General features: G+C 37.1%; 2 protein-coding genes and 1 pseudogene across 2 annotated transcripts; 2 read left to right on the forward strand and 1 right to left on the reverse strand.

The window, feature by feature from the left end:
• The first annotated feature begins 3,040 nt into the window (after positions 1 to 3,040).
• On the forward strand, positions 3,041 to 6,125 carry LOC139882072 (cellulose synthase-like protein E6). Its single transcript, XM_071866448.1, is given in 8 exon segments — positions 3,041 to 3,327; positions 3,539 to 3,738; positions 3,741 to 3,862; positions 4,047 to 4,187; positions 4,282 to 4,579; positions 4,582 to 4,625; positions 4,714 to 5,283; positions 5,574 to 6,125. Coding segments are annotated over 8 exon segments (2,214 nt in total).
• A 1,715-nt stretch (positions 6,126 to 7,840) lies between these two features.
• On the forward strand, positions 7,841 to 9,638 carry LOC139882074 (pentatricopeptide repeat-containing protein At4g33170-like; annotated as a pseudogene).
• A 719-nt stretch (positions 9,639 to 10,357) lies between these two features.
• Positions 10,358 to 11,369, reverse strand: LOC139882075 (protein C2-DOMAIN ABA-RELATED 11). Its single transcript, XM_071866449.1, has 3 exons — positions 11,250 to 11,369; positions 10,784 to 10,879; positions 10,358 to 10,684 (listed from the first exon to the last, which is right to left on the reverse strand). The coding sequence occupies exons 1-3, from the start codon at positions 11,358 to 11,360 to the stop codon at positions 10,358 to 10,360; spliced, it is 534 nt and encodes a 177-aa protein (XP_071722550.1). The 5' UTR covers positions 11,361 to 11,369.
• Positions 11,370 to 11,422: the final 53 nt, after the last annotated feature.

The raw sequence follows: 11,422 nt of genomic DNA on the forward strand, positions 1-11,422 counted from the left end.
CTAGAGGTTGAACAGAAATCCTATAATCATATCGAACATGTAACAAAATCAGTGAAACAAATAAACAAGAGCGTAACAGAATTGCTCTTACGCGTAGGAAGTTTTTACCTAAGAATTTTTCGAGAGAATTGATGTTCTGTTTTTTTTTTTTTTTTTTTGTTTGAGATTGTCATGAAGGCAAGAGTGTATACGAGGATTTCGCGGGTTTTAATGGTAAATGGTAAATGTGAAATGTGAAATTTGTTTTTTCGATGTTATGATAAATGTGAAATGATATTATACTGTACTACTGTATGGTACTACTGATTAATCTACCATACATTTTGTAATTCATTATCATAAGAAATGAGATGGAGGAGAAAGTCATAAAGTCAACACAAAGGATACAAAATTAAAATTCGCATCACCTTATATGATTGAGTGAAATTAATCCGTTCTTTTTTCGTTTAATCTAAATTATTTTAATTGTATCATTAAATGATTGAGTATATTTTTAGTTCATTAAAATAAATGAATTGAATATGATTTAATTAATCGGATTAGTGATTGACGAGTGATTAAATATACATTATAAATTATGCTTTTCCATCTTATAATATATTATGTTTTCTACATAAAAATTCATATAAAATACATCATATATTTTGAGATAGAGATAATAATAAGGCAAAAGTAATCATATTTTTAACGTTTTTGAACTGGTCAGTCCCTCCAAACATAAATCGAACTAAATCGTCCCTCAAACGTTAATTTTTGAATTATTTAGTCCCTCGTCCCTAACGGACGTTAACTTTGACCGATCTGTCACTTTTAGCCAATCAGAAGGTGACATGTGTCACTTACGTGTAAAAATGCCACGTAGACTTCTTATCCCGGACCGAAAGTGAACCGGACCATAATCGAACCGGACCGGAAAAAATCAATTTATCTTCTCTCCCTCTCGTCTCTTGTTCGACCACGCCACCATCTCTCCTCCGTCTTGAACGATCATCGTCAGCCACCATCCCGCCCACATCTCGTCGTCGTTCCGACCACCTCCTTTGCCGCTGAAGATCTCCGAGCCACAATATGATGTCACTCAAGACTTACCTTCCTCCATTGGAAACCCAAAACAGCCCCCATTGGAAGAACATTAATTAACTAATTATAATCTCTAGTTTGGAATTCACAACCTTAATTTATTGATATAAACACAAGACAAGGCCAAACCTGCCATAAATATATTTTTGCCGATGAATTACAGCTACTTTAATTTAGACTAGAAACTTTCCGTCACTGAATCAACATGAATACGCAAGAAGGAAGCAAATAGACGATGAAATAGAACATACATGTACGACGTATGTAACCCAGTTGACTGAATGAAACCATTAATTAATTCATAAATAAAACCTCTATTCAACATCGAAAATCGAATCGAATGAAACAAAAAAAAGACCTTGAAATTCAGCTATTGAGATAGTGCAGTGCATAAATCGGTCTTTCAATTAGGTGAAGACGTCGATCTATTATGTGCGACGAGAGGTACAGAACGAGGAAGCAGAAAATGGGGCGATGAAGCCGAAACCCTCGGATCGGATGGAACTCTGGTGGACGAAGAGGTCCTCGGAGCCGTCGTTAGGGGCGATGAAGCCGAAACCCTTCTGGTCGTTGAACTACTTAACCTTGCCGGAAATTCTCTCACCCATAGTAATAATTTTCTTATTAGTATATATATTATTATTGAGAGTGTAAAGAGTAGATCTGTGGTTGTGGAATCTGTAGAAAGAGAGATTTCTTCTTTGCCTCCCACCTCACTGTCGCCAGTAGATCGAGAAGAGAACGGAGAGGGCCGAGAGTTGATGAAGAAGGAATCCTTTGGTTCCCATTTCGAACTGGGCGTAAATGTAGAGGGAATCGCAGAGAAGATGTCGATTTCGACGACGACTGGTGGAGGAATAGTTGTCTGGAATCTCGTATATGCAACGAAGAAACTGTTGATGACGATGACAATAGTGTGGCCTCCATTTCTGAGTATCTTAAGCTTTGTGAGAAAGATTGAGCTCGAGGTTGAAGATGATGTGAAAAATAATGGCGAGACGGAGAGTATATATGCTGTGATTGATTGAATTCGGTCCGGTTCAATTTCGGTCAGGTTCAATTTCGGTCCGGGATAAGAAGTCTACGTGGCATTTTTACACTAAGTGACACGTGTCACCTTCTGATTGGCTAAAAGTGACAGATCGGCCAAAGTTAACGTCCGTTAGGGACGAGGGACTAAATAGTTCAAAAATTAACATTTGAGGGACGATTTAGTTCGATTTATGTTTGGAGAGACTGACCAGTTCAAAAACGTTAAAAATAGGGACTAAATAGTTACTTTTACCATAATAATAATATTAAAAATCATACTCCATAATAATTAAGTGGTAGATGATTGGAGTTTAGTTAAATATATATTATAATATTATTAAATATTATACTAATAATAAATGATAAAAATTATAATTTATTTAACTATAATTAAATAAATAAATTAACATAAATATTATTATAAAAAAAATTAACATATATATATTGAATGAGTCTATACAGATCACGAGACAAAATTAGATGGAAAGAGATCGGGACCAATACCCCACTATCTATTTTAGAGATTCTGACTATATGGACTATGGTCCCAACTGCCAATCGAAAGTCCAATCATTTTACTATTTTTGTCGTCGTTTCCCGGCAAACAATTTATTTCGAAGGGAGTACAATTTTCAGTTTTGTTATGGAAAAAGATGTACAATTTCCAAATTTATTATGGAAAAAGATGTACAATTTCCAAATTTCAGTCTTAAATTAGGCAAAGAATATATTTTTTTATGGAAAAGATATATAATTACTAACCTACTCCCTCAATTCTTTAGTGCCTATCCATTTTAACTAAGAGTTTTACTAATACTATTTCCGTCTCTAATTAACTGTCGTTTTTCTTATGGAATTTCATAAGAATTAGGAAAGAAGGAAGTATATATTATCACAGATACATACTGCAAATCTTGTGCTCAAGAACATGGAAAAACAAGAAGATGAAAATTATCGGCTTTTCGAAACTAGAAAACCAGGAAAAGAAGGAATACTGTTTCGCTTATTAACAGCTTCTACATATATCAGTTTCTTCTTCATCTGTTTCTACAGAGTGAGTCAATTGCCAGAATCATCAGTTTCGAGAATTCAGTTCTGGACTTGGATTGGAATATTCCTAACTGAGTTTTGGTTCATCTTTTATTTCTCACTATTGGTTCTCGTGAGATGGAATCCTATTTATCACTCCACTTTCAAAGACAAGCTCTCTCAAAGGTCAGTAGTGTATACTCCCTTCATATCAAAATAGACGATATTTTGGATTTTTAGGTTTATTCATATAGACATGTATTTAGTTCATATTGATATATGTGTATTTGGTCGTCTATTTTGATATGAAGGCAATATATATTAGTAATATTTTCGAAATTTTATATTTTTTGTTTTTTTTTTTTGCAAAAATATGAATGATATTTAATTATTGTAGGTATGGTGAGAAGGATTTGCCAAGGATAGATATATTTGTATGTACGGCGGATCCAAAGTTGGAGCCACCAATAATGGCGGTGAACACCATTTTATCAGTGATGGCTTATGATTACCCGGCTGAGAAGCTGAGCGTGTACTTATCAGACGACGGCGGATCATGGCAAGTGTTCTATGCTTTGTTAGAGGCTGTCAGCTTCTCAAGATTTGGCTTCCCTTTTGCAACAAGTTCAGAGTAGAATCTAGATCGCCTGAGACCTATTTTCGTACAACTACGGCACAATCAACGGATACTTTGGAAAGTAAAGAGTGGAAGTCAATGAAGGTACGTAAATACATGTTTAGTCATATGTGTATATCCCACATTCGACTTTATTTTCATCACATTGTGACTGATTGTTACCTGCAGGACATCTAAATTTAAGTCCTTTTCAACCTAGTAGTCTTAAAAATGAATAGATGGGAATCTTTTTTTGTATCACTCTAGTTATTCATGTCTGAGTTTCCAGAAAAGTTATGAGGAAATGAAGGACCGAATTGAAAGCACGACAAAGATGATGCGAATTCCTGAGGAAGTATTAAAATGTCACAAGGGTTTTCATGAGTGGACCTTCATCACAAATCGTCGCGACCATCAAGCCATTCTTCAAGTAATAACTTAATTATTTCCATTTGCTAGTTTAATTTTACATTCTTGAAAGAATGATCACAATGAATTTTGGAATTGGTTTCAATTTGTTATAGATACTGATTGATGGAGGAGAAGCGACGGCCCTGGATGTTGATGGACAACCATTGCCAACTCTAGTATACCTTTCCCGAGAGAAAAGACCCAATTACCATCACAATTTCAAAGCCGGGGCCATGAATGCTCTGCTAAGAGTATCTTCAAGGATAAGCAATGCTCCGGTCGTTCTAAATTTGGACTGTGACATGTATTCAAACAACTCAGAGTCTATTAGAGATGCTCTCTGCTTCTTCATGGACAAAAACCACGGCCACGAGATTGCCTATGTTCAATTCCCACAAGCCTTCGAGAATTTGGGGAAAACGATCTCTATGGAAATTCCTTAAGAGTCTCCTTTGAGGTGCACATCAAAATCATGAACTTTACTAGTATAATCAAGTTTTAAAATAATTTACTATAGTAAAAGTTATGTTTTTGTTTGATTGCAGACAGAATTTCCAGGACATGATGGAAATGGAGGATGTTTGTATATCGGTACTGGTTGCTTTCATAGGAGAGATGCTCTTTGTGGGGGAATTTTCACAAAGGAATGTTCCAAGGTTGACATAAATAACGAAACAGAAATAGGAGACGACGCCGCTATTTTAGAAGAAACATGCAAGATTCTTGCAACTTGTAGCTATGAGGAAAGCACGGAATGGGGTAAAGAGATGGGATTTCTGTATGGAACTCCTGTGGAAGATATCGTAACCGGATTATCGATACAGTGTAGAGGTTGGAATTCCGTGTACTTCAATCCTGATAGGAAAAGTTTCCTAGGACTTGCTCCGACAACTTTGATGCAAACACTCATTCAGCACAAGAGATGGAGTGAAGGTCATCTTCAGATAGTTCTTTCCAGGTTCTGCACCTTAGTTTACGGATATAAAAGGATCCCTCTTAGACTTCAACTCTCGTACTGTCTATATAATCTCTGGGCCGTTAACTTCTTGCCGACGCTTTACTATCTTCTAGTCCCATCTCTTTGCATTCTCACAGGCATCACCTTATTTCCACAGGTAAAACTCAATACACTTTTGTCTTTACTGATCATGTAGTAATCGTCATGTCATCATTATTTTTAAAAAATCCAAAAAGAAAAACTGAACTTTACATCCCGAACGTTTGACAATCACGCCGATAAAAATGTTACCATTCAGTTTCCGCCACAGTACTCATTGACGTTTCTCTTTACCCGACATATTTATATTGCAGCGAGGCACAATTGTTCGTAAATTTTTGAAAAGTTGGCTTAGTATTGCAATTACACCGATATAGGCTAACTTATAAGTGTTCCATTGGTTAACAGGCTTCGAGTCCCTGGTTCATACCATTTGCATATGCATTTCTGGCATATCCATTGTACAACCTTGTCGAATACTTATCGTATGGTGGCACATTCCAAGGCTGGTGGAATGAACAGAGGATTTGGCTTTTCAGAAGGATAGGATCTTATCTATTTGCTTTCATTGACACCATAATGTTGAAACTGTTTGGATTGGGACAACCTGCATTTGCAATCACCGGGAAAGTGGTCGACGAGAAAGTGTCCGAGCGATACGAGCAAGAGATTATGGAGTTTGGTAGCGATTCAGTAATGATTACTATCATATCAACTACAGCAATGCTCAACTTATTCTGTCTGGTTGCTGGATTAAGGACTGCTTGGATCACAAGAAACGATTTTGATCGGTTTGCAGCACAGATAGTTTTGTGTGGAGTAGTGGTTGCAATCAACATCCCTGTTTACCGAGGCCTGTTTTTCCGGAAAGACGCTGGTCGGATTCCTTCAGCGGTCATTTACCAGTCTGTTTCATTGGCTTTACTTGCTTGTGTAATAGCCATATCATGTACCAGCTAGAATAAAGGAAAGTTGTCATTTTTTATAATACTATTTGATTCCACAAAAAAAAAAATTTCTTCACGTTCATGCAGACTTTCACTGAAATTTAATCTTCTAAGTTTAAATTATGGTCACTGATCATTCAGTTTCTTATAAAGATGAATTGTTTAATTGGCTGAACCTCTCGGAGAAAATTGAAATTTTTGTCCCCTACCTTACATAGCCGTTTATATCCTCTTGAGTTGAGCCGCCAGATAAACATATCCCAACGATTGTAATTTGTATTTTCCCGACTTTTATATCCTCATCCGTTAATTTGTGCCACATGGCTAACTATATGATATATTACCGATAAGACGACGACATATGTCATACTATGTGTATTTTCATCCATGTAGGATTATCCTATGTGGCACATGATTAAAAAGTATTTTTTTATGAAATTTTATTTAAATTTTTACCATGTAACAATTAAAATTCAAAAAATAAAAGTTCACAATTTTTTTTTAAAAAATAGATTTTTTAATCATGTGCCGCGTATGATTATAACGTGGCTAATAAAACACATATGATGACACATGTCGTCGTTTTATTGGTAATGTGGATAATAGTTACCCACACGGCACAAATTAATGGAAGAAGGATATAAAAATAAAAAAATTATAAACGTTGGAGGTATGTTTATTTGACGGTTCATATCGAAGGATATAAACTGTTTGAATCTCCAACGTGAGAGACAAAAAGTTCAAGTTTCTCGAACCTTTTGTATATGTTTACGATTGCCATTGCATTGCTACTTGGGAACAGAAACCACAACTCGGAACAAAATATAAAACTCGGAACAAAATTCCAACTCGGGTAGAATACGAAATTGACAAGAAGACACCTAATATTTTAATAAAGTTCAATTAAGTCCCTGCAATAGTACATCAACTGATATTTAAGGAATAATAATATTTTTAGTAGCTCAAAATCAATTTAGCTAACAACTTAATATCTCACACGTTTTTTTTACAATTTGCTATCTTTCTGTCAGAAATCTTAACAAACTCATACATTTTGTTTACGTGGCAAGTTAATTCCGTTAAGATTGTCCTAGTCGGCGCCACTTAAACGACACATCACCCCTTGACTCAGCTAATATGACACGTCAGCATCCTCAACCTTAAAAAAAAATTGCAAATTCCGACCACCACTTCCGGCGATGTCCCGGTCGAATATCGTTGGCTATCGAAAAATTTTATATAGCCAGACTGGTTTCGACGAGATGAACATTATGGTGGTGTAGGATTTTTCAAACTTCAAATCGTTTGATGCAGATCTAACCTTAAAGGTTCGATTTTAGCAACTTTAAGCTTAGATCTGCAGACCACCGACGGAAAGTCAGGCCGCCAATTCTGGCGGTGCCGCAGTCTAACGTCGTCGGATTTTGGAAAATTTTATTTGGCCGGACTCGTTTCGACGAGGTGAACATCATGGTGGTATTGGAATTGTTAAAAAAAACAGAAACCAAATTCGTAGCTAAATTCATTTTGATCTACTAACGTTATTAGCCCGATATTTAGCTTCTTCCAACTTCACTTCAACAAACAACAGCTTCAATTCGCGAAAAGACTTGAGGCACAAGTCATGAATCATCGGTAGAACCTTTCCGAGGAATCAAAACATATTCATCGGCGACCGAATCGAAAAGCGACTTTCGACATGAAATGAATATTTCAGTTGTAAATTAAATGATAGTAGCAGAAACTATTGGGCATCTCTTGCACCAATGCTCCAAAGCCAAAGCATTACGTCACGGTCTCCCTCTCCACGCTGTTGCTTGGAAGACAGGGTTGCTCCATTCTGACGTTTTTACAAGCAACCATGTGCTCAACATGTACGCGAAATGCGGAGAACTTACGTCTGCTCGGAAAACGTTTGACGAAATGTCTGAAAGAAAAAATCTAGTAACTTGGTCTGCCATGGTTTCTGGGTATGACCAGTTTGGGGAGCCTTCGCTGGCACTCGACTTGTTTTCTCAAATGCAGGTACATTTTGTACCGAATGAGTACATTTTTGCAAGTGCTGTCAATGCGTGTGCTAGTCTCTTGGGACTAATGGAAGGACAGCAAATCCATGCTCAAGCACTGAAATTCGGCTATGCATCCATCTCTTTTGTAGCTAATTCTCTTATTACTATGTATATGAAATGTGGTCAATGTGATCGGGCTCTGTCGGTTTATGGTGAAGTATTAGAACCCAATTCTGTTGCTCATAATGCACTTATATCTGGGTTTACTGAAAATAAGCAACCTGAAAGAGGGTTTGAGGTGTTAAAGCTAATGCATCATAAAGGTCTTGTGCCTGATCGGTTTACTTTTGTTGGTGCATTAGGAATCTGCACTGATATGAATGACCCAAAGAAGGGAATGATTTTGCATGGGCAAACAATAAAGCTTGGACTTGACTCGACAGCTTTTATTGGTAATGTGATTATGGCCATGTATTCTAAGTTCAATCTGATAGATTCAGTAGAGAGGGTATTCAGATTGATTGATGGGAAAGATGCCATTTCGTGGAATACATTTATAGCTGCTTGGTCTCATTCTGAGGATCATGAAAAGGGATTGAGAGTTTTCAGAGAGATGTGGTATGAAGATTAATCAGCAATTGATGAGTTTAGTTATGCTACTGTTCTTGCAGCTTGTTCTGGGCTGGCTTCATTACACCATGGTAAGCAAATTCATGCTAAACTCGTTAGAACAAAGTCCAGCAATGAAGTAGGGGTTGACAATGCTCTTGTCAACATGTATGCTAAGTGCGGTTCCATTGAACAGGCATACAACCTTTCCAAGCAGATACCGCATTGCAATATGGTATCATGGAATACTATGATTGCCGGACTTGGAAACCATGGTCTTGGAACAAAAGCCCTCGAACTTTTTGAGAAGATGAAGGGAATTGGGATTTATCCCGACTCTGTTACTTTTGTCGGACTTTTAACAGCTTGCAACCATGCTGGATTGGTCGAAAAGGGTGAATTTTACTTCAAAGCTATGGAAAAAGAGTACGGACTAACTCCAAACGTAGAACATTTCTCTTGTCTCATCGATTTATTAGGAAGGGCAGGAAAATTGCGCCTTGCTGAAGAATACATTCGAAAATACTCTTTTTGGAATGATCCAGTTGTTTTAGGGAGTTTGTTGTCTGCCTGTAGACTACATGGAGAATTCGTCATTGGCAAGCGCTTGGTTAAACGGCTTCTACAACTCCGGCCCGATCTTGTGTGCTTCAGATGAGATGTGGGATGAAGTTGCAGAAGCAAGGAGGATGCTGAAAGGGAGTGGATTGAAGAAGGAACCTGCTTATAGTTCGATTGAAGTGGCGGGAAATCGCGAAAAGTTTACTGTTGGAGAATTTTCTCATTCAAAGATTGAAGAGATAAAAGATATACTCAACACCATGGGATGGGAAGCAGGAGAAGAATTTCAATCAACTCCGAGGACAAAGAATTTGTTAATACTCTGCCTTGGATTAGTGCTTTCTTAAGATAGCTAAATGTTCTTTAGAAGAGTAATGTACTCCCTCCGTCTCACAATATATGATGTTTTCCATTCCCATCGTGTATTGTGAGACGGAGATAATATTTGTTAAGAATTAACTTGAACCTTTTCTTTTTTGGTTCCGAGAAATATAAAGAGAGATCGGAAGGTATTCGATCGGAAAATTATAAATGTAAACTTTAAAAAATAAACGTAAACATTTTGAAATGAAAGGATTAAGGGGTGAACATTTGTAGTCCGACCGGTTTTCTCATTGCCGGTCGGACTGCTTAATTAACATTAATCTTCCACCGGCAATGCTATTGTCGGTCCAAAGTTGACATTTTTCCTACCCTAGGCAATGAAGTTGCCGGTCCAAACTTGAAATATAAAGGGCAAAGCTTAATTTGGTTCAAGACCGGCAATACCAATGCCGGTTTTATATGATAATTAACTTCCCTTAATATTGATTAGTCCGACCGGCAATGGGAAAACCGGTCGGACTACATGATGTTCACCTCCGTTTGCTACTGTACACAAAAGTAGCGCACCCGGTATTCGATATCATTGTGCATAGTATTAAGCCTTCAAGCACATTTCTTTTTCAATTTCATCATCAAATTAGGAAGACTCTTCAAACAAGTTAGCTCTTAGTTGAGCCTAAACATTGTTTTACACAAATCACAACTTAAAATGCCTAAACTAAACAGCTTACATAATCATCATCTAATCAATATTAAACTTGTCATGATTTAGTTTTCTTGGAGTGACGGGAGAATCCATGAGACACTGGAGCTTCAGTTCAATCTCTCCAGATTCAATTTCGCAGAGTCTTAACCAAACGCTTTGCACAACTTCACCATTTATGCATTTAATTGTGCTGTCTCTGGCCAGACAGTTCTCGCCGTCAGCAACGACCTTTCTCAATGTCGTCTCCCCGTCGGAAACTTTTAGGATATGCCTTAATCTCGAGGCAGAGATAATCGGTTGAAGGTTGACCTGAGCATGTCCCATCTTATCATCTGACTTGAATCGGTCTCTATCAAACACTTCCTACAGACAGAAAGAAATACACAGATTTTAGGTCATGTCACAAAATATAAACTCCAAAATTAGAATCCCACCAGAATTTCCGTATGTTTCGAAACTTACCAGATTTAAGACCTCGACTGGTTCCGTTAGGGAGAAAGAAAGGTCTTCATGCCAGATTGGATTCAGATTTTTGTGGATAACCTTAGTTTTCGCCGTCTGATATAAGAGGAATGAGTGAGTTTCTCAAGAATAACAAGATGTACAACTAACGAAGTAATAATCATAAACATTTCTAAAGCCAGGAATGATCTTAGAGCATAATTGAAGTTAATACTCAATTGTGTTAGGAAATTCTCAAACATAGGACATCAAAACGTCAAAAACAAGGCCCCTACTGTCGGCTGTCTCAATAGATGCAAGAATTTAACCAACAAAACCATTTACAAGGGAAGAACATATATCCCTAATCAATGAACATTCTCAAGTCAAGATGTCATTTTCCATAGAATTCATTTCAGAGTATAAGACAATTGGACTGATAAGTAATCCGGAACACACGAAAAGATAGATCAACAAATAAAAGTACCTGATGACCAAGCTTGACTACGACATAAGGATCACTACTCTTGAAATCCCTAATGGCCAACCTCTTTCCTTGTACAACGGTAACTTTTAGAATCCCAGAATGCTCAGCCATTGATTGATTCAACACCCGGAAAAATGCAAATCTTTAGCTAATTATTGCGAAACAGACTGCAA

This window comes from Rutidosis leptorrhynchoides, unplaced genomic scaffold (assembly GCF_046630445.1).
Source record: "Rutidosis leptorrhynchoides isolate AG116_Rl617_1_P2 unplaced genomic scaffold, CSIRO_AGI_Rlap_v1 contig224, whole genome shotgun sequence".
In the NCBI taxonomy this organism is placed as follows: domain Eukaryota; kingdom Viridiplantae; phylum Streptophyta; class Magnoliopsida; order Asterales; family Asteraceae; genus Rutidosis; species Rutidosis leptorrhynchoides.